At 59.1% G+C, this 19,972-nt stretch overlaps 1 protein-coding gene across 2 annotated transcripts in view; it reads left to right on the top strand.

Annotated features, from left to right (window-relative positions):
- The window catches only part of EIPR1 (EARP complex and GARP complex interacting protein 1), a 105,266-nt gene extending 85,646 nt beyond the window's left edge, over positions 1-19,620 (top strand). For both annotated transcript variants that reach the window (XM_032866763.1, XM_032866762.1), the window contains 5 exons: positions 2,216-2,315; positions 13,046-13,182; positions 15,601-15,768; positions 17,169-17,336; positions 19,383-19,620. In XM_032866763.1, the coding sequence (XP_032722654.1) occupies positions 2,216-2,315; positions 13,046-13,182; positions 15,601-15,768; positions 17,169-17,336; positions 19,383-19,557 (748 nt within the window). In that variant the 3' untranslated portion in view covers positions 19,558-19,620. The remainder of the gene's footprint in view (positions 1-2,215; positions 2,316-13,045; positions 13,183-15,600; positions 15,769-17,168; positions 17,337-19,382) is intronic.
- The last annotated feature ends 352 nt before the right edge of the window (positions 19,621-19,972 follow it).

The following is a 19,972-nucleotide window of genomic DNA, read 5'->3' as shown; positions in this document are numbered from 1 at the left end:
GGGGGGAGTGGAACGAACTCTCACCAGCCAGGCCTGCTCTCCAGAAGCCTTGGGCCTGGCCGGGGAAACCACAGGCAAACGATATGGTCGTCAGTCTGTGGCATCAGATTGGCTCATTGTTACCCTGTGATTTGCGAGTTACTGGAAATCTCGGGCTTTCCGTTCGGCAGTCCACATATGTGTGTCACCCCCTTTCAGACTGCAGTCTGGCTAGCGCTGGATGGGGCAGTCACTGTCCCTGGGGTCGCCCCATGGCCGTGCGGCTCTCTTCATCCTGACCTCTGGTGCGTGTGTGCGTGTGTGCCGGGACGTTTAGGTTACGAATGAGAGCTGCTCTGAGACCCCTTGCACGGCGTCCTAAACGTTCCGCTCCCAGGGTATGGCGCTGTGGACTGCATTTTGGGGCCCACAAATTCGTATGTTGAAATGCTGATGTCCGGGGTGTTGATGTGAGAAGGCGGGGCCTCTGGGAGGTAATGAGGGCCTGGAGGTGGGACCCTCACCGTGGGATCAGTGCTCTTGGAAGAGGCAGTGGGCTCCCTTTCCACCACGCTGAGCACTCGGGGAGAACGTGGCCTTCCGCGAGCCGGGAGAGGACCCCTCAGCAGAACGCCACCACGCTGGTCCCTGATCTCGGTGGCCAGCCTCCCGCGGTGTGTGGAATGGGCTGGGTAAATGTGTGTTGTCTGGGCAGCCCGGTCTGGGGGGATTTGTTGCAGCCACCGAGCTAAGCCGGGAAGGGTCGAGCGCAGGTCTGTGCATCGTTCTGCGCCCAGACAGGCCTGTGAGCTGCCCTTCTCCTTTCCTGCCTTGCGTTTCTCCTTGGCTCTCACCATCCGTTGTGTGAACCCTACAAAGTCACCCGTGGAAACGGGCTACCAGGGGAAGCGTGAGCGTCTTACTGTAAAGAGGTGTTTTCAAATGAGAATTCGTTGGTGTCGTAACAAAACAGGAGCAGCGGATTTCAGAGCCGGATTTCTTGGTGTCTCTCCCAGCTATTGGGTCTGTTTTATGCACTAGGTATTGTGCATTTTTCAGAAAAGATGCGCTAAGCTCCGTGCGGTAGAGGCGCGAGACACCTGTGGTGAGAGTGCCGTGAACTCTGTGTTTCTTAAACTAAAAAGGGGAAAGAAACCGTGGTTTTGGGTGATACTCGTGTTGGGGTTACAAGCAATGCCCCAGCTGCACCGACAGTGTGGGCGGGCGGTGTGAGGGAGGGGCGCCCTGGGTCAGGGTTGGGCTCAGCAGCGGTGGCCGAAGTGGGGTCTTCCCTCGGGGCTGCAGCCCCTCCTGGGTTATAGGACGTGAGTGAGACGCTCCTCACAGCATGCTGGGACTTCCTCAGCAGACGCAGAAACCCACCCCTCTGATGAGCTACGGGGCTGTCCTGCAGAGGTGATGAGATCTGTGTGTCCCGCTAGTTTTTCAGACGGGCACTGTATCAGGTGGGGTGGCTTTGGTTGCAGCTAGAAGGAAGCCGGGGCTCCCACTGGCCAACCCCTGAGGAAGGGACATGACGTCACAGGCAGGGCAGACACGGAACCCTCCCATCGCCGCCACTCCTCGGGCTACAGAAGCTGCGGGCCTTCTGTCCCAAGTGGCAGTGTCCGTGCAGGGCCTCCTTGAGACCTGGGCCCCCAGCGGGCCGCGTCCCATCCCCTTGGCGCTGTTGGTTAGCTCTCCGTTCCTCAGTCCCCGGGAAGCCGCGTCAGCTCGGGGGGACACCACAAGGCACCTTGGGCTGGGGCCTGAAACAGCAGACCTTACTTGTCATGGTTCTGGGGGCTAGAAGTCTGAGTCGGGGGCTCCGCATGGTCGCGATCTGGTGAGAGCCCTCTTCCTGGCTTACAGACAGCTGCCCTCCCGCTGTGTGCTCACGCGGCAGGCGGGAGAGAAGGAGACCGCCACAGACAGGCAGCGAGGGACAGGCCCGCCCTCCGCACCTCCTGGGGGCCTGAGCACCCCGAAAGCCCGGCCTCCTAACCTCCTAACCGCCCGACCTCAGCTGAGTCGGGAGGACATAGACGTTCAGCGGGAGGGGACACGGTGCCGCGCACGCATGTGCCGTCTGGAGTCCTGCCGTGGTGGGTGTCGGTCGCAGCCGTGTGCTCTCAGGAGAGCGGCTGCCCGGGAAGGATGCGCACAGCGGCTCTCGGCCGCAAAGACATCTGGGGCTCGCAGCGTCCCTACTCACCGATCCTCCTCTTCCTTGCAGTGTCACGTGGGAGCCCACGGGGGACGGGAAGAAGGTCATTTCGCTTGCGGACAACCACATCCTGCTGTGGGACCTGCAGGAAAGCTCCAGCCAGGCCGTGGTGAGCGACAAGCTTACGGTTTTCGTAGTTTGTGTTTTTTTAATTGGACCTTTTGGCTGAATTCAGAATATAATTCTTGGTTTGTGTACACTCGGAATTTTGACATTAATTGTGAAACACTTGATGAGCGGACAGTTACCAGTCGGAGACCTGCACGACGGGCCCTGCAGATGGGACACAGAACTGAAGGTTGACAAAACCCCACCCTCGGACGTGATTTGTCCAGAAGAGTCAGTGTGATACTCGGACATAGACTCTCTTGTTTCAGGTGTACCGTCTTTTCAGTGACCAGGTGTTCGAAGTCTGGTTACGGTCCCCTTTTGGTTGGAGTGGTCACAAAATACGATTTCACGGTGCTGACGAACTTCTTTCCAGTTTCCGTGTGAGTTGTAAAAATGACAGTGCTCCGCGGCCCCGCTCCCCCACAGCCTCTGACCCCGGTGGCCTGTGATCCCCCTGTGACCGCCCTGGGGCCTTGACTCCTTTGTGGCCTGTCACCCCCCCCAACCCCTCTGGCCCATCAGCGGATCCTCCCTCACTGGCACGCATGCACCTTCCGGTGGCCACAGTCGTTAGACCGTGTGGGTGTAGCCGTGGGCCTGCCACAGAGCACCTCCCTGCCTGAGCCACGGGACCCACACCTCGCCCTCAGGGCTCCGTTTCTGAGGCGGGAGTGCCTGGGTCCTCACAGCTCCCCATAGGCCGCGCGTCTCATGCCATTTAGGAGTCGGCACTGGCTTTCCTGGGAACTGGTTTTGCTTTCTGGTAGTCGTCGCCTCCAGTACCTTGTGCTCCGGAGTAGACGTGTTGCTGGTCGGTGTACTTCTGTTTGATTCCTTAGAATTTCCACTTTCAATTGTGACTTTTATACTGCGTTCGTGATCTCGCCACATTGGTTTACATCCAAGTAACGCCTTCAGAGAGAAAAATCTAGAGCCTTGACAGAGCTTGTGGTGGACTGGTACTGAGGGCGCCACACGGCCACGTGTAGCAGGAGGGACAGGGGCAGCGTCTGTGGGGTGGATTTCTGTAGCGGTGGCTCCTTGCACATGGCTTTGTTCCCGTGACGTGGCGTTAGCTCTTCTCCCTCGCGGTATGTCTCTGTATTAAATCCTCTTGGGCAGGCGGTGGAGATGGCGTGAAGAACGACGATCGTCGTCGGTACATGGCTTCACAGTCAGACCCTTTCGAAAGTGAAGTGCCGCGTTAGTGTCTTAAAACCCCACGTGGTCAGAAGGGAGTCTCCTAGCCTTCCACGTAAACTTAAGAGTTGGTCTGTCCTTGTAGCACGTAATATTTAAAGGAAAGAATCAGTATTTTTATTGAGAAAAGGATGTATTTGTATATCATAGAGTAGAATGCAATTTTCACCCAGATTTTAGAGTGGAGAAGGAAACTGGAGGGTCACTCAGTGCCTGGGGCCACAGCTCCGGGGGGAGACGGTGCGGGACCCTCCTGGGAGCCGGCCTCGGAGTCTGAATCTCCGTTGGCTGCGAGCGCCCTCCCATCCCCCACTGACTCGTCTCTCGCGGGTGCCCCTGTGTAGCCAGAGACCGGAGACGGGAAGGGCACAGTGCTGTCCTGATGGAGTGCAGGTCACCGAGATGCTGGGGGGAGCCGTGGGCCGGGGAGCCTTGCCGGGCGGAGGGGCCAGGGAGGAGGCGAGCCCTGTGTGTGCGCGCAGCCCACATCCCGTCCTGGAAGCCGACAGGGGCTTCTCACCAGACCCTCGGCCGTCTCGGAATGATTTTATGGTAGGGTGATTAATCCGTAACTTATTTTCTGCAGAGACCAATTTAGTTTTCTCTCCTTCGTTTTTATCTGCCCTCAGCACTTCTGTCAATACCACTTTGCGGCCCTCGGCCGTGGTATTTAATACCGAAACCTTCCTATCGATTCCGGCCATCTTCACACCCAGCTCCTCCGTTTTTTCTGTCGTTGGAAGATATTGCCTTCTGTGGTGAATCTAATCTTATGCTCGCTGCATCATTACCTTTTGCAATTAAATTGGAGGTTCTTTGCCATTTATAATCATTAGCAGAGCCCAGGGGAGGTGTGCAGGGGGCGGTTGCATGGGGTCCCGGCCCCGATGAAGGCAGAGGGGATGCCTCCCTGTTTCGGAGTGTGCTCATCCGTCTCCGGGGCCTCGCAGCTCTCAGTAGCAGTGGAAATAAATAGCTTTCCAGGTGCCGCGAGCAGCAGAGCGCAGAGAAGACGGGTGCCTTGAGAGTTGGCTGTCCTCTTCCTTCTGGCCGTGCATCAGCACGGGGGCTTCTCAAGGGTGAACCCAGGGTGTCCCCCGCCCAGGGACACGGGGCCTGAAGGCACTGACGTTCCAGAACGCCTCTCAGAAGGAGAATGTGCTTCAAGGATGCAGCGCTCTTGCAGAAATGCTGTCATGTGAGGTCTAAAACCTACAGCAGAGGCGACTGTGCATCAGTGTGGGGGCGGCTGGCGGTGGCAGGAAAATTATTCAGAGCAGCTCGGGCCACTTCCACTGTGCCTGGAAATATCAAACATGTGTTTGTTCGTGGGGCGGAGAGTGCTGGGCAGGAGCAGGAGCCGCCCTCAGGATGAGCGGGCCGGGCCCCCAGGTGCCCCTTCCTCCCGGGAGCCTCTGTGTTGCCTGCCACACCGTGACCACGCTTCACGCCTGGCCCTCTGTTCTCCACGTGTGGCCCCGAGGGGAATGGAAGCTCTTTTCCTGTCTGGGGTCGGGGGTGCCCGTTCCAGCACCAGCATAGTGTTGCAGGGGCTCTCCCAAGTCTGCCCTGGGGTGCCGGGGCCCATGTGGGACCTCGTGTCCAGGCCCCCGGGGCGGCACGGCAGGTCTGCCCAGATGGGTGTGGGAGGATGGGACTCCACCCCACGCGAGGGGCCTTCCCACACTGTGTCCCCTGCTCTCTGCCCCATTTTCTCCGCGGGGCCTCTTGCAGAGGAAAGGTCTTTTTGTGAACAGACCATTCTTTAGAGTGGTTTTATGTGGTTCATGACAAAGTAAGGGAAAGGCACAGAAGCTTCTCCCAGCCTCACATGCGCACAGCCTCCCCACCGTCAGCATCCCCACCAGAGGGGACGTTTGCTGCCCTCGGTGGGCCCCCGGCAGGGGGCTGTCCTCCTTTCTCTCGCCTGACGTCCCAGGTCTCCACTGACCTAGCAGCTCTTTCCCCTTTTGATGGCAGAGGAAGCTTGAACACCCAGCTCTGCCTGGCACACGTGGAGCCTGTCCCATGGGCACGTGCTCACTCAGCAAGCGCGGACGGCTAGCGGCAAGGGCACGGCAGGAGGGTCCGCGAGGTCACCAGGCACCCACCGGGTTTCTTCTCAGTTGCAAGAGGGCTCACACGGTGTGTTGACAAATCTTGGTCCCTCATGGTTTTGAAGTGGTCCAGGTAAGAAAAACACTGATTTTAAAGCAGGTCACGTAAAGACACAGACCTCGGGGTCACAGAAGTCAGCTCCCTCACTTGACACTTGAGAAGAAGGAAGGCCTTAGGAGCTGGGGAGGTCCTGGAGAAGGTGTGGTTTGAGAGACAGATTTGCGGCTGCACTCCTGACCCCACCCCGCCCCATGGTGGGCTTGTCGCGGCCCCGGCACACGTGCGATGCATGTCCAGGGCCGGAGCCTTGGTTCTCGCCGGTCTTCAGTGGCCGCAGTCACGTCGGCGGGTGGATGTGAGTGTTAGAACAGTGAACACTTGTGTGTGGCAAACCCAGTAAATAGGGTGTTGACCAGGCTTCGTCAAGGTGATCCACGGAAAACAGGTTAACACTCTGGGAGCTGGTTTTCTGTTGAGCCTTGGAAAAAGGCATTGAAATAGCTGAGCACCGTCCGCCTCGTGGACCTTCCGTTACCGTGTTGCCGACGGCAGCCACTGCAGTCGGCTTTGCGATGGTCGTTGAAAAATCCGTAATCGTCAAGAAAACATGGAGTAGTTTCCTAAGTTGTGTATCTTAATGTGGCATAATAGCTACAAACAGCTTTGATTTTATGAATACCGGAGACAACTAGGGTTCTTTGCTCTTCCGCTAGGTCTTGGAATCATCAAATGCAGATCAGGCTGGGTGTTGGTGTTGGGCAAGCGTTAGCTTCTCAAGCTCTTAAGATATTTTTTTCGAGTAAGAGCGGATGATAGAGTGAATCATACATTTGACAAACCAAGTGTGTTGAAGGCAGTGCAGCGGCCGCCGCGGGGAGTGGGACACGTGCCCCTCAGTGGGGCTGGACTCTGAATGCGGAGACACAGCCTCGGCCTTCCTGTGGTTCACCTCCTAGCTTGAGGGTCCGCAGGGTAGAGGTGATGGAATTCCAGTTCGCCGGTGCTGCGGCGATGGGCTGGGACAGGCGTGGGCCGGCCACCACAGTGAAGTGGGCACGAGGCTTGGGAGGGGGATGAAGGCCGTGGCTCCGTGGCGGGAGCCCAGGTAGTCTTCTGAGCCACATCAGGTCCCGCTTCAGCCACTCACTCCCCTGTGACTTGGGCAGGTGCCATGGCCTAAGACTCAGTGTCGTAGCTGGAAAGCCGGGACCCGTTTCCACATTGATACAGTTGGGCGATATCAGAGTGGGTGTCACATGGGGGCAGCCTGCCCCACAGGGCTTGGGGCGTGGCAAGTGGCCCACACGTGCCTGCCGGGCAGTTGGCTGGATGGGTGGGCAGAGGGAGGACGACAGGAGCGGAAGGATGGCCTGAAGGAGGAAGGGAGGGATGGGGCACGCAGAGAGTGGCGCGGGTGCACAGTTGAAAACTGGATCAGGAGTGAGGGTCAGGTCAGCGGGATCCCGGTGCCAGGACCGGAGGTCGAGAGGAGAGAAACTGAGGCACAGAAGAGCAGTCTGCGCCCACTTCCTGCTTCAGTCGAGCCCCAGTCTGCAGGTGAGGGTCGCGCTGGACGCGGGGAGACGCTTGTTGTCATGGCAGCGCTTCCAGCATTTCCAGCCTTTGTTACTCTTCCTCAAAGACGTCCCCTCGCTAATCAGCTGTAATTAGATCGCTCCCTCCACCGGGTCACCGGAGTCTAATTGGCGTGATGGAACCATTTGCCATATTCTCACCCATCTCGGAGAGGAAAGTTAAGTCTGCACGCATGACCTTTCCTGTTTCGAGCGTGGAGCCGAGGTGAGGCCCGAAGCTGTGGGTACAGGACACACCCTTTCCCCTGCAAAGAGAGCTTAGGTTTTGGTGCAGCAAAGGGGAAAAGCCCTTTTAGTTCTGTTCTTTCTGCAAATAGAGTCTTGGTTGAAATACGCTAAAAATAAATGTAAAACGACCTCAGATCCCCTCTCCAGTGCTGCTGTCTAACACCCTGTGTGCAATTCCTGAAGACAGGAGGGCGCTGGCTTCCGGGAGGCCAATGCCGGAGGCGGGGGACAGAGTCCCTGGTGGGGCGTGGGAGCTGCCGGGCCTGCCAAGCTGTGGAGCCCGTGCAGCCACACCCAGGAGCGGGGACGCCCACACCCGGTCCTGGAGAAGCTTGGGATGCGGGCGGGGGGATGGCAGGACCCACCTCGGCCTCCCCGCAGCCCCTCTCTACACCTTGGCAGCGGGGGTCCTGCACTGGCTGTCCCTGTTTGCTGCCACCTTGCCCTTCTTCCCCTTTCCTTGCACGTCCTGAGGGCAGTGATGGGCTGGGGCTCTCTTGCTGAGTCTGCTCCCACCGGCTCCATCGTCTCTTGTGACTCACTCTGCACCCCGGAAGACAGCAGCGGCCCCTGCCTTCCGCCCACCCCCGAAGATAGACCGGAGCTCTGCGTGTCGGCCGCGCTCTTCAGGGGGTCACTTAATGTTTGTGGCCCTGCGGGGTGGGCTCTTGAATAACTCCATTTCCTGAGGTAGTGACAGGAGCAAAGCCGAGCTCAAAGGGACTGGGTCACTTGTCCGGTCATTTGGGACCAGCTGGGGCTCCAGCTCAGGGGGTTCACGTTCAAGGCTGGGGCTGGAATTTCCTGGCTGAGAGAGGTGGAGGACACTCCCACCACATTCCCAGGGGTGGGCAGGGGCTTGTGGCAGAGCCCGACCGGGAGCACAGGGGCTCCGGCAGTGGTCACGGCTCGCGTGTAAGCAGGCCGCTCCCACCAGCTGCTGGGGAGCCCGGGCATGTCGGTGGGACTTGGCTGTGTGGGATGCTCCTACCTCTCACGCACTGAGTGCCAGGGCCTGCCGTGGCTGCGCCTGCCGCCCTCCTGCCAAGGAGGTGCAGAGCGGCTCCTCCATTATCTTTGGAGGTGGGCAGCACGTGTCTTCGGTCCCCGGCACCCTCAGCACCCCGGGCCACAGCGGCAGGCAGTGCCGCTTCTGTCTTCGGGAGCCTCTGGCCACGTGTGCTGCTCGTGACAACACAGGCGCGGCGTTTCAGTCATTAGAGTCGTGTTCCTTTGTCCGTGGCCTGGTGGCGGTTACAGCTCTGAAGAGCAGCTCGTGGTGTCGCTTTTCCTTCTGGGGTGGGAGGCCCTGAATAGTTGGGCTCGACATCGAAAACCAGGCGACTGTGTGCCGTGCGCTCTCTGGGGTTGTGGCTGAGCTGCCTCCGGTCACTGGGAAGCCAGAGCACGTGGCGGCTTAACCGTAGTGCATAGGCTGTGCTGAGCAGGCCTCCAAACGTCGGTGGCGAGCTCTCTTTCAGGGCGTCGCTAAAATGGACCCGGGGCACGGAGTTTCTATTGCCCAGTTAGGTCAAGTGCTAGAGTGAGCCCAGGAGTCGAAGCAGGAGGCCGGTCCTGCCCCTGCCTGTGTGACCCAGGGTGAGGCGCCCACCCACTCCGGGTCTCAGGTTTCCCAGCTGTGAAGTCAGGGGGCTCGACCGGCCCGTCCTGGAGCTGCTGGGATTCACTCTCGGTCTCCCCTCTCCTCTGGTTGGCACTTGTGTCTCTTCTCTAGCTCTAGCAGGTGTCTGCAAAGGTGGCTGCTTCCTGTGGCCCCCATGTGTCAGGGCAATCTCTGTGGGGATGTCAGGGACCTAGAAGCCGGGCGGCCCTCAGGTCTCTCATGTGGCACTGGTGCAGGTGTTGGCAGCTGGGTCTCATCTGAGGACTCGACCGGGGAGGGGGGTGGCCCCAAGCCCTGAAAGAAGTTATGGCAGGTTGTGGTTGGCCCGAGGGCCTGGGCTCCTCATTTCCTACACGTGGGCCTCTGAGTGTGGCAGCCAGCTTCACCGAAGCCAGGCAGACAGGGAGAATGTCAGATAATGTCATCGTGGGACATCCCTCAGCATGGAGGACTCTGCTGTTTGACGGCTGACACCAGCGGGGGGCCACGCAGGCCCTGAGGAGCTGGGTGCGGCCTGCCTCCTGTGGGCTGTCCTACCTCCCGCCCTCGTGCCGACGGGCTGCCCTTCCCCAGGCTCTGCTGCCTCCGCCTGTCTCGGCCTGCATCGCCTCGCCGTCCTGTTGGTCTGATACCCAGCACCACTCCTAGCCCAGCGGGGTTGTTTTCCGGCTCTGCTTTGTTCCGGCAGGAATCCCTCCATGCTGTCTTCTGCTGATTCAAGTTCTCTGCAGCCCCAGAGGCTGTCCTGGGTCCGGAAACTTCATGATCCCTTTGTCTGGCTGCTCCAGCCCACCTGGCTCTGTTTTCTCTGGAGTGTCTGGACCCCCCTTGTTATCTCACACCGTGGCCCGCTGTGGGTTGGCTGCTGTTGATGTGCAGTTATTAAATCTCTGTGCCTTGCCATTCTCCTCTGTGAAATGGGTATGTTAGTGTGTATGTCCTGTGCCCGCAGTGATTCCACCGGGACAGGACAGCAGTAGCTGATGACCCGTTGGTGTCACCAGCGGAGTTGAATGCTGCCTCTTGCGCTGGGTGAGATGTGGGCCCGGCCACCGACCCCCCACCAACCCGTCCCTCTGCTGTGCTCAGTGTGGCGGGGGCCCCTCGATGCACTTGCTGATGGGTGCACGGCTGCTTGCTGGTTGGTCAGTGGGTTCATTCGTCCCTAACTCGCTTCCACCAGCCGGTGTCTGGGGGACTGTTCTTGTGGCGTGGGCTCTGGAAGGAGACATGCTTGTCTTTGGGGAGTCCTGATGGGTCAGCAGTGGTGCGAGTGCTGACAGCCAGGGGACGAGGCTCACAGGTCTTCCCCGTTGGGGGCCACGCCATGACACTTCCCCATGGGGGCCTCGCAGAACAGTCGCTCCATCGGAGGTACGTGACATGTCTTCTGAAGAGTTTGATGATGAATTAGTATGTTTAATAGAAGATTAATTAGAGCACTGAGTGCTGATTAGTTAGAAGATATACCCAGCCCTTTCACAGTCCCTGTGAAAGGATCTTACTTAATTCCATCTTCAGAAAACTGAAATCGCACCTGTAGGAATTTTGTTTGACTTAATTTTTTTTCCATAATGGGAGACTATGAAACGATCTCTTAGCTGATACCGTGCACGTGGAAGTTAAACGAGCGAGAATAGTCAAGCCAAGTATGAGCTCACCGTGTGTCTCTAACGTACATTTTGGAGCCATTTTTAGCATCCGAGGTCATGTTGCTTCTCCGGAAAGCATACCCGTCGCCGCTCCAGGACAGTTTCTCTCCGCCTCCTGCCTGATCGCTCCTGCTCACCGTCCTCGCGTGGCCCAGGGTCTGGGTCTCCGTCACGAGTTTCCTGTCGGCACTTCTCTTTCCTCTGTGGCTTGGTGGTGGCGGCTCTGGTGTGGTGGGTCCCCTGTGGGCTCTGTGTGAGACTGCCCACCATGGACCTTCATGCCTCGCGCTCCCCAGGGGCCCTGGTGCCCGGTCACTGGGAGAGTTGGAGGGGAAGAGCGGGTAGAGCTGCGTCCTTCATCTGTTGCTCCTGGCGTGGTTACTGGGCAGTTTGCCCCTTTGCGTCAGCCCCCCGCTGCTGGCTGCTATCGACTGGCCCTCGTGGCACTTGACAGGCTGAGCCAGGCCAGCCCTCCCTGGGAATTTTGTGATGAGTCTTGGGGTCAGCTCTGTCTTCTGTGGGTGTCCGTGTGGGGTGTCATGGCCTGGCGCCCCTACCCCTGCCTGGGGGCCATGAGGACGCTGGTCTGGGGGGGGCCAGAGAAGCCCCGAGTGGGTGTAGCAGGTACAGGAGGGAGATATAGGGGGCCTGGTGGTTCCTGACATCGCCCTGAGAGCCTGTGGGGTCCTGGCTCCCTGGTGGCCCCCTTTCTTCTTCCCCCAGACACTCTGCCCCATGACCGCTCACCGCCCTCAGCTCTTACCACCACTACAGGACTGGCCTCAGGCCCAGTGCTGCAGGTCTGCCCCACGCTGCTGCCCTTGGTGGCTCTCTGTGGTCTCCATGACCTCCCGGAGCCCATGTCGGCCTGGTAGTCACGGTCACCGGTGGCTTCGGCACTTGATGCGGCTGTCCCCAGCCTGGCCAGGCTCTGTGTTCTCTGCTTGGGTTGTGTGTCTGACCTCTGCCTCTGACCCCAGCTGCTGTCCCTTCATTTCTGACTTTCCACATGCTCAGCACGCCCCCGGCCTCCTCGGGGATGGCTGCTCCCCTGCATGATACTCCACGTCAGGAAGGCAGGAAAACGATGTGTTTTTGGAGAAGGGTTTTCTGGGATAAGATGAGCCAGGAAACCTTGCCGAGGAGGGGGTGGGGCAGGGGACTGTGTCCTGGGTGAGTGGCCATGGCTGCAGGGCATGCTGGAATGAGGGGGTCCCGTGGAGAAGCTCAGCAGATGTGTACCCCATCACATTTCGTACATGGGCCAGTCTCCCCAGAGAGGAGGTGGTGCGCTCTCCTACGGCTCTCATTGAATCCCCTCGCACTGCCCGCGGACTCTGTGGGGCCGCCCCAGGCCTGTCCATGTCGAGTCTGGGGGCTCGCCCTGACCCCGTGCTGCAGGGTCCCCGATGAGCACCGAGAAGGGCCGCGGGGCCCAGGACAGTCACAGGGACGCTCCCTGTCCCCTGCGACTCAGCCAGACCTCCCACAGTCCCCGCCCAGGGATCCTCCAAAGAATGAGGCTGGCGTTCAAGGTAACAGAAATGGGGTGCTGTGCCCAGGGGACGGGTGGCCCAGAGCTCCGCAGACGCCTCTCCCTGCCTATAGAAGTCACTGTGTGGGCAGAGAGTCCACCCCCAGATTGGAAGAATGATGTGACCAGTGGGAAACATCATCCATCAAGGGCCATGTGGGCCTGTGGGCAGGGACACGCGTGGTGCGAAGCTCTTCTTCCCGCACATGACCAGGAGCCCCTTGTCTCTCAGGACACGGGGGTGCTGGCCCAGAGACAGCCCCAGTGGGTCTCACAAGGCCTTGGTCAAACCTTTGGAGAAAGAGCCTGGAGGCCTGCGAGTGGGAGGCGCGTGTCCCGAGACCGGCGTCCAACCGGGCACCACGGGTCGAGGCATGTGCCCTGAGACTGGCGTCTGACCGGCATGCGTGTCTGGGACAGCCGCACCATCCAGTCTGAGTGCGGTTTTGGTGAAGCCGGGTGTGCGAGGTGCCAGGTGGTGCCGCCTTCTGGTTGGAGCCCATGATCTGGGCACAGCCTACCTAGCAAGTCCTGGTCCATACAGGGCCTATTAATACGCTTTCTGTTTATGGCTTTGCTCAGTTTGATGGGTTTTTCCCAAGTAAGGTGCAAATAAAGGCAAAGAAACAAAGACCTTAATTATTTTCAGTAATTATTTTAAAAAATTATTTTCAATAATATCCTGTGAATATAGGATGTCCTCTTAAATTTTCAGGAAAAGAGTTTACATTCCTGGTTTTTTCTTCTTCCCTTTTCTGAAACACCACCAATTCGCAGCTGGCCAGCTCGGCGTCCCTGGAAGGGAAGGGACAGCTGAAGTTTACCTCCGGACGGTGGAGCCCTCACCACACCGGCACCCAGGTGGCCACCGCGAACGACACGACCATCCGAGGGTGGGACACGCGGAGCATGAGGTCAGCAATGGCGCGACCCTGCAGATGCCCCCTCTCAGTCCACGAGGGGCGGTTCCAGGTCACACGTGCCTGGGGGCACCCGGCCTGTCGGTCTTCGTCTGGTTTTTTGCAGGAGGCATACGTCTCGTTTTGTGTCTCTGCCCCGGCTTGAGCCAGCAGCCCCGTGGGGGCCCAGTGTTCCTCCCCCGCCCGTTTACTGTCTCGTGTGGCTGTCCCTGGAGTGAATGGTGGCTGTTGTACTGAAAATCAGGGTTGGGATTTGAAACATCTCAGCAAGGAGAGGGGACGGCCGGCTTGTCGGTCCCTGTGACTGGCGAGCACAGGTGGGCAGGCGCGGCCCCAGGTGAGGCCTGTGACCGTCACTGTGCCTTTAAGGGCCGCACCTCTCGGGGAAGCACGGTTTGTCATGTAAGTCATTATGCGCTGCAGCCAGCAGTTCTAATGGAACAAATAAGAGCGATTTTTCTGTTCCAGGTGTGGTTTGATAGGCAAAGGAGTGACGGTGTGCACATCTGTTACCGTGGCAACGGGAGCCGAGCAGCCGCTGTTAAGATACAGTTTAGCCCCGAGCACGTAGTCATTTATCACCGGGCTGTGGAGACACGCGTCTCCGAGTCACGGGTGCTGCCCTCGGGGGGGTGGGCACAGCTTTAAATTTAGGTCCACGGACTCTCCGAAAACTCAGAGGCCATAAATAATCGTTGCCACTTCCTCAGGGCGCGTGGGTCTTCTCAAGGGGGTTCACTGCCGAAGCGGAGAGCCAAGGGCGCCGGCCCGAGGAGCGTGCCGCGGGAGAGCCGTTTCTGCGGGTCCCGGGCCGTCAGTCCCTGTGCACACCTTGTTCTTTAAAGGACACGAGGAGGTTCTGTACCCAACGCAGGACGTTACACGCCCCCCACAAGGAGAGCAGATGCGCTCTGGGCGGTGGTGCCCCGTCCCCCTGGCCCTGCCCCCAGGCGGGGTCCTCACTGATTATTGCTTCTCCTTTTGTGAGGGGCTTTGGTTTTATTTAGCCAAGGTGCTTTGGATGCTTCTTCTGGGACACGTTGTGCTTTTGCATTGACATCACTGACCCCCAGGGCGCGCAGAGCACCCTGGGCCGGTGCTCCGTGCGTGTGGGACTGTCCACCTCGCACCCCCCGCCTGCCAGGATTCTGTGTTGTGCAGTTGCCAGTTTCCCTCGGAAGGTCTAATGGGTTTTGGGAATCTTCTTTTAGGAAAAGATCTGAGGATATTGGAAAAGTGCGGGATGTAAAAATCATTTCAAGATAAAAAAGTGGTTTAGGGTCAGGAAGTGCGACATGGGAGAAGATGGAAGGGAGTGAGTTTACCCACCTCGAGGGCAGATGGGCGCGCACTTGACCTGGCTGTGGGATATGCAAGGGGATTACGGGAAGCCGGGCTGCCCGCTGGCCCACCGGGCTGCAGCTGGAGGCCTGGGAAGTGGGAGGGCTTGCCGGGGAAACTGAGTCACACCCGGGGGAGAAAATGCACAGAGCAACATAGTCAGCAGTGCCTCACCCCCTCCCGACCGGGTACAGGACTTTGGTTCCAACCCTCGTCCAGCCTCCCTGATGACCTGCGCCCCACCCCCCTTTTTGGTTTCTGACATCAGAAGGGTTTGACTGACAGAATGTTCTCATTTCACACCCATGGAGGAGCCGCTTGGAGCGTGGAGGTCAGGTGTGTACGTGTATGTATGTACATGACTGGACACGTACATGCCTATGCATATGCCTCATGTGCACGTGTGTGTGTGTGTCCATGCGTGTGTGTGCCGTGTGCATATGGGCGTGCATACATTGTAAACAACCGTGTGACTGTAATACCCCAGGTCTCCCGGGGCACGGGCCATGGTGGAGGTACTCCATGAAGTGCTGAGTGGACAGACGGCCCAGCCCTGACCCACACTGTCCCTTCATTGCTTTTTATTGCTTTTCCAGTGTTTGTCCTTCCCTCTGTCTGTGTCTCCCAACACCACCAGCACTGTACCACCAGCCTGCTGCCAGCCGTTTGCTTTCCTCTGTCCATGTCCTTCTGGGACTCAGCACTCCTGTGGCTGTCCCCACTCCTCGCGCTGTCACAGTCCTGCTAACTTGATGTCTTCTCCAGGGGCCAGGTCACACTTGGGACAGCCAGGAACCGGCATCACCCCACGGCTTCTGGGAGTCACAGATATGCTCCCAGAGAAGCCTCGGCTGGGTACCCCTGGGAGAGGCACTGAGGGGGAGGGTCACCAGGCCTCCTGGAACCCAAGCTGACCCCGTCGCTTGGGGGAACCCCAGCCTGCATGGCTGTGGTGGGCCGAGCGGTCCCCCAAGGCTGGCACTCGATGGGGAGCAGGAGGCGGGGCCAGTCTGCAGCGTGGGTCCCCATGATGCACTTCCTGTCCTGTGTGCCCCCCTCGCTGTCTCACAGCCAGATATACTGCATTGAGAACGCCCACGGGCAGCTGGTGCGCGACCTGGACTTCAACCCCAACAAGCAGTACTACCTAGCCAGCTGCGGGGACGACTGCAAGGTGAAGTTCTGGGACACCCGAAACGTCACTGAGCCCGTGAAGACCCTGGAGCAGCACTCCCACTGGTAGGGGCCTCCTGCACACTGCGGGGGTGGGGTGGCTTGCAGCCTATTTTGCTCACACCTGTCCTGTTTGGAAAGACACAGACCGGCTTAGTTTGTGCTGCTGTGAATCATTCAACCCACCGGTTTTATTTTTCCTAAAGAAATACCGATTCCAAACCCGAATGTTTGTGATTTATAAACATAGGAAAGAAGAAAAACATCACCTTCTATGTTCTCCTGCAATTGTGCCGGTACATATTTGCAAACAGTGAGCACAGAGGTTCCTGCGGCATTGCTGGCCGTGCTGCGGAGCGGGAAACTGTCCTGGTGCCCATCGGCAGGGCGCGGGCTCGCTCCGTCTGTGGTGCTCACACGGTGGGGATGGTGCTGTGGGTGGGGAGGACACTAGCTCAGTGTGTGGGGCAGATGCTGCCCAAGAGCAGTTGTCACTCCTGACACGTCACGTGCTGTTTACCGCATGCTGGGTACGTGCGCTAAAGCAGGTGAGAGGTCCATCGCGGGCCGGTGTGCCTGGTATAAACTAGCTTTCATCCCAGTGAGGCACGCGTGTGTTTGTGTAAGTGCGTGCTTCTGTGTGTGATTGCCTGTGTGTAAGTGAGCTCGTGAGGCTGTGTGTGTGCTTGTGTGTGTGTGTGTGGAAGAAACATCTAGAAGAGGAAGAATAAAACTGCTGTCAGGAGATTTTGCTCAGGCCAGGGTGGGCACATCCCAGGAGAGATGACTTTTTCTGGTCTGTGTCCCTAAATTCTTTGAATTACTTACCAGAAGCCATGTTTCTGCACTCAGGACATTAATTTTTTTTTCCTTTTTTGAAAAATTTAAGTTCAGGTAATTAACACATGACATATTATTGGTTTTAGAGGTAGAGGTTGTGGTCAGGACATTCAGAAACCTGGCATGCTGGGTAGAGTACAGTTTTGCCAGGTTCTGTAAGTTGCTGTGGTGGGCACAGTCCGAGGAGAGACGCCGTCCTCCGCGACCCCGCGCGCTGGCTGCCGGCACCCCGCTCGGCTCACTGAGCTCGCTGCGAGGCTGTGCCCCTGGGCCCCATGGCTGCTGCTCGTGGATGTTGCCCTGGGGTATGGCTCTGTTGCCAGGTCATCCGTACTCTGTCCTTTGCTCCTGGGGCAGTTGTGGCCATTAGGATTTGGGAAGGCAGGCGGCAGAGGAGGGTGGCAGGCAGCAAGCCCTCCTCTCGCTCTGAGGTTTGTGCTTCCATCTGGTCTCGTCTCTCTTTGCCGGGACCGAAGAGAAGGTTGTAGAGAAACATGCAGGAAGTCCGGCCCTCTGCTGGGAGCTTCCCGCGTCAGCCCGTGCGGTCTGGGGTCCACTGCCCGCGGTCCCAGCGCTGCCCCGTCCAGGAGGGGCCGAGTGGAGCTGAACTGCCTGCTTGCCTCCAGGGTGTGGAACGTCCGCTACAACCACTCACACGACCAGCTTGTCCTCACGGGCAGCAGCGACAGCAGGGTCATCCTGTCCAACATGGTGTCCATCTCATCCGAGCCCTTTGGCCACCTGGTGGACGACGACGACCTGAGTGACCAGGAGGAGCGCCGCCCAGAGGGGAAGTAAGGGCGCTTGCTCCCAGTGCTGCGCGCGGCTCGCTTCTCCCGGACCCCTGGCGGCGGAGGCGGCTCCCGTCCGGAGCGTCTGCGCGTGTGGTCAGGGCGGCCTCCACGGCCGGCTCGGGGCTCCCGGTTCTGGAGGATGTTGGTCCCGGCCACAGGGGCGTGGGGGTCGGGGTGGGTTAGCTCATGCCGTCTTGTGTGGGCTCCGAAACACGAACCTGGGCGATGTCTGTCCATGTCCTTCTTGAGCGCCCTAAGGGGATTTGAAGAGCATCACCTGTCTTCCAGCGTGTGCTCAGGCAGTAATGAGAACCCGTGAGCCTCTGTGAGCCCCAGGCGGTCACCGGTGTCCTCACCTCCGGCTGGGATGAGAGCTGTGTCCAGTCGGTGGCCCTCCCTGTGGGGAGCAGACTCCAGGCCAGCGCCCTCAGCCCCAAGTGCGGGTGTTTCCTGGCCCTGCACCCCGAGGCTCCGGAGGGAACGTGGGAAACCTCTCAGCTGTCGTGCCTCTTGGTCGCGAACTCTCCATCCCCGATTACATCTGTTTAGGGGCTGACTCGGCACACCAGGCTCACAGCCCGGGAAGAGCGGGGCTCCTGGGGACCCAGGACTCGTGTGGGTCCTACTTCTGTTTGGCGCAGAGCAGGGGCACCCGGCCCAGGGCTCGTATCGGAGCCTCAGGCTATGAGCAGAGTGTGGCCGCGGCTTCCGTGTGCGGAGGAAGAAGCCGGAGAGCCCGTGTCTTCGGCCGGTGGTGTGGACTTTAAAACAGGACAGTCCTTGTGTTTCGAGTAGATTCTTTCTCGTGAGGGGAGCTGCATGCTGAGGCTCACGGCTCCTGGATCCAGGGCAGGAAGGTCTGGAATAAGCCCCAGTTGAGTTTATCAGCCGAGCCCGACCGTGCCGCAGGGCTTGTCCTTCTGCTCGAGGTTCTTTACAGTCCTGTGGTCCGAATCCTCCCTCCATCTACTGGAGCTTGGCCCAGCTTCATGTCTGAGAAGGGATCTTGGTATTGGGGCCTTTTCACAGCTGTTTCCTGTCCAAGCACGCGGACGCACAGTTAGAAACTGATTTTGGGGCCGTGATTTCCTGACCTCTTCACCAGCTTCTCTGTGCGCAGCCTTGCGGGGGAACGGCAGGCACCGTGTGGCTCACAGGCTGGGGAGGCTGGTGGAGGCAGCGACATCAGCATGGGTGTCCCCACCATCCTGCTCCTTCAGTCTGTCCACGTGACTTGCTAAACTCAGGAGGACAGAGTCCCCGAGAGAATTTTCAGGCGGTGTTTGTAACCAAGCCCCAGTGGGCACAGCAGGTCCGTCTGGAGGGAAGGGGTAGATGGACACAGCACTAGAGGCCGGGTTGGGACCCAGAGGGCGGCTGCGTCATTGGGGAGAGTCCAGGAATGTGAAGTAGAAATGGGAAGAAAAGGACAAGGGGAGCCCGTGGCCTTGGGGCGTGTTCTGGGTGTGGCCACTTAGAGTGGACGACATGACGTCCTGTCTGAGTCGGCAGGAACGTGTGTGCGCTCCCGACTCACGCGGTGTCACTTGGCACTGTCGGGTCAGGGTCCCTGGAGAAGGAGAGCCGTCGCTCTGATTTGCAGGGAGGTGTCGTGGGAGCCCTGGCGGATCGCGCGGCGAAGTCTGAGACCAGGACCAGGGACCCCTTCCTGCCCAGCTGGGGGAGGCTGCATACCCTGGGCCAGCTCCATATCCCTGAGCAGGGCGGGGCCGCGCTGGCTGTCCCCAGGGTCCTTTCGGCTTCTCATCACCCTTTACTCAGCCCTCGTGGGTGTTTGCTGTCACCGTCCCCTGGAACCTCGGGGCCCCGGCAGACTCGCAGGCCCCTGCTCTTCTGCAGCCGGAGAGAATAAGGCGTCAGCAGGTGGCAGGTGGCTCTCCCGGTTCCTCACGGCCTCATGAGGGTGTCTGCGGCCCAGCACCAGCTGCCATCAGTCTTCCCGTCCCACGGATGAGGGGAGCAAGGCCCCGGCCGTGGGCAGGACGCCCTGCCGCCCGGCTCACACGTGTCTCTGGTGCCTTGTAGGAGCCAGGAGCCCCCGCAGGACAGTGTCATCGCGACCTACGAGGAGCACGAGGACAGCGTGTACGCCGTGGACTGGTCCTCTGCTGACCCCTGGCTCTTTGCCTCCCTGAGTTACGACGGGAGGCTCGTCATCAACAGGGTGCCCCGGGCGCTGAAGTATCATATACTGCTCTAGCGCCGCCTCAACCCTCCACTGGTGGTCCGCGAGGGCGTGCCGGTCCTTGGGGACAATTTCCCAGGTCGCTCCACGTCTGGGAAAACTGGTGTTGCTGGCCTCTCCCGTGAGCCTTTATAAGGAATGAGGGAGCTTCTGCTGATGGTGGAGATCCTACCAGAAGTCTCCCCTAGCTGATGGGACACCGTCCTCACTGGGCAGGAGCCGTCTGTCCGCGGGTGCAGGCAGCCCGGTCACTGTTTGCTCTCTCTGGGATCTTTCAGGGTGTTGGGAGTTTCACTAAAATAAAATCTGTTTCCATAGTTTTAACTCCTCTTTCTTTTGAGATTAAGAATTAAATAAAATAACAAGGCCATGCTACACGGGCTCCTGGCTCGTTCTTTCAAAAACTCTGCCCCATACCACCTTGTCTCTG

This window comes from Lontra canadensis, unplaced genomic scaffold (assembly GCF_010015895.1).
Source record: "Lontra canadensis isolate GAN:19392208 unplaced genomic scaffold, GSC_riverotter_1.0 scaffold32, whole genome shotgun sequence".
NCBI classification, from domain to species: Eukaryota; Metazoa; Chordata; class Mammalia; order Carnivora; family Mustelidae; genus Lontra; species Lontra canadensis.
The sequence above is the reverse complement of the archived record's forward strand: the minus strand, read 5'-3'. Positions and strand labels throughout refer to the sequence as shown.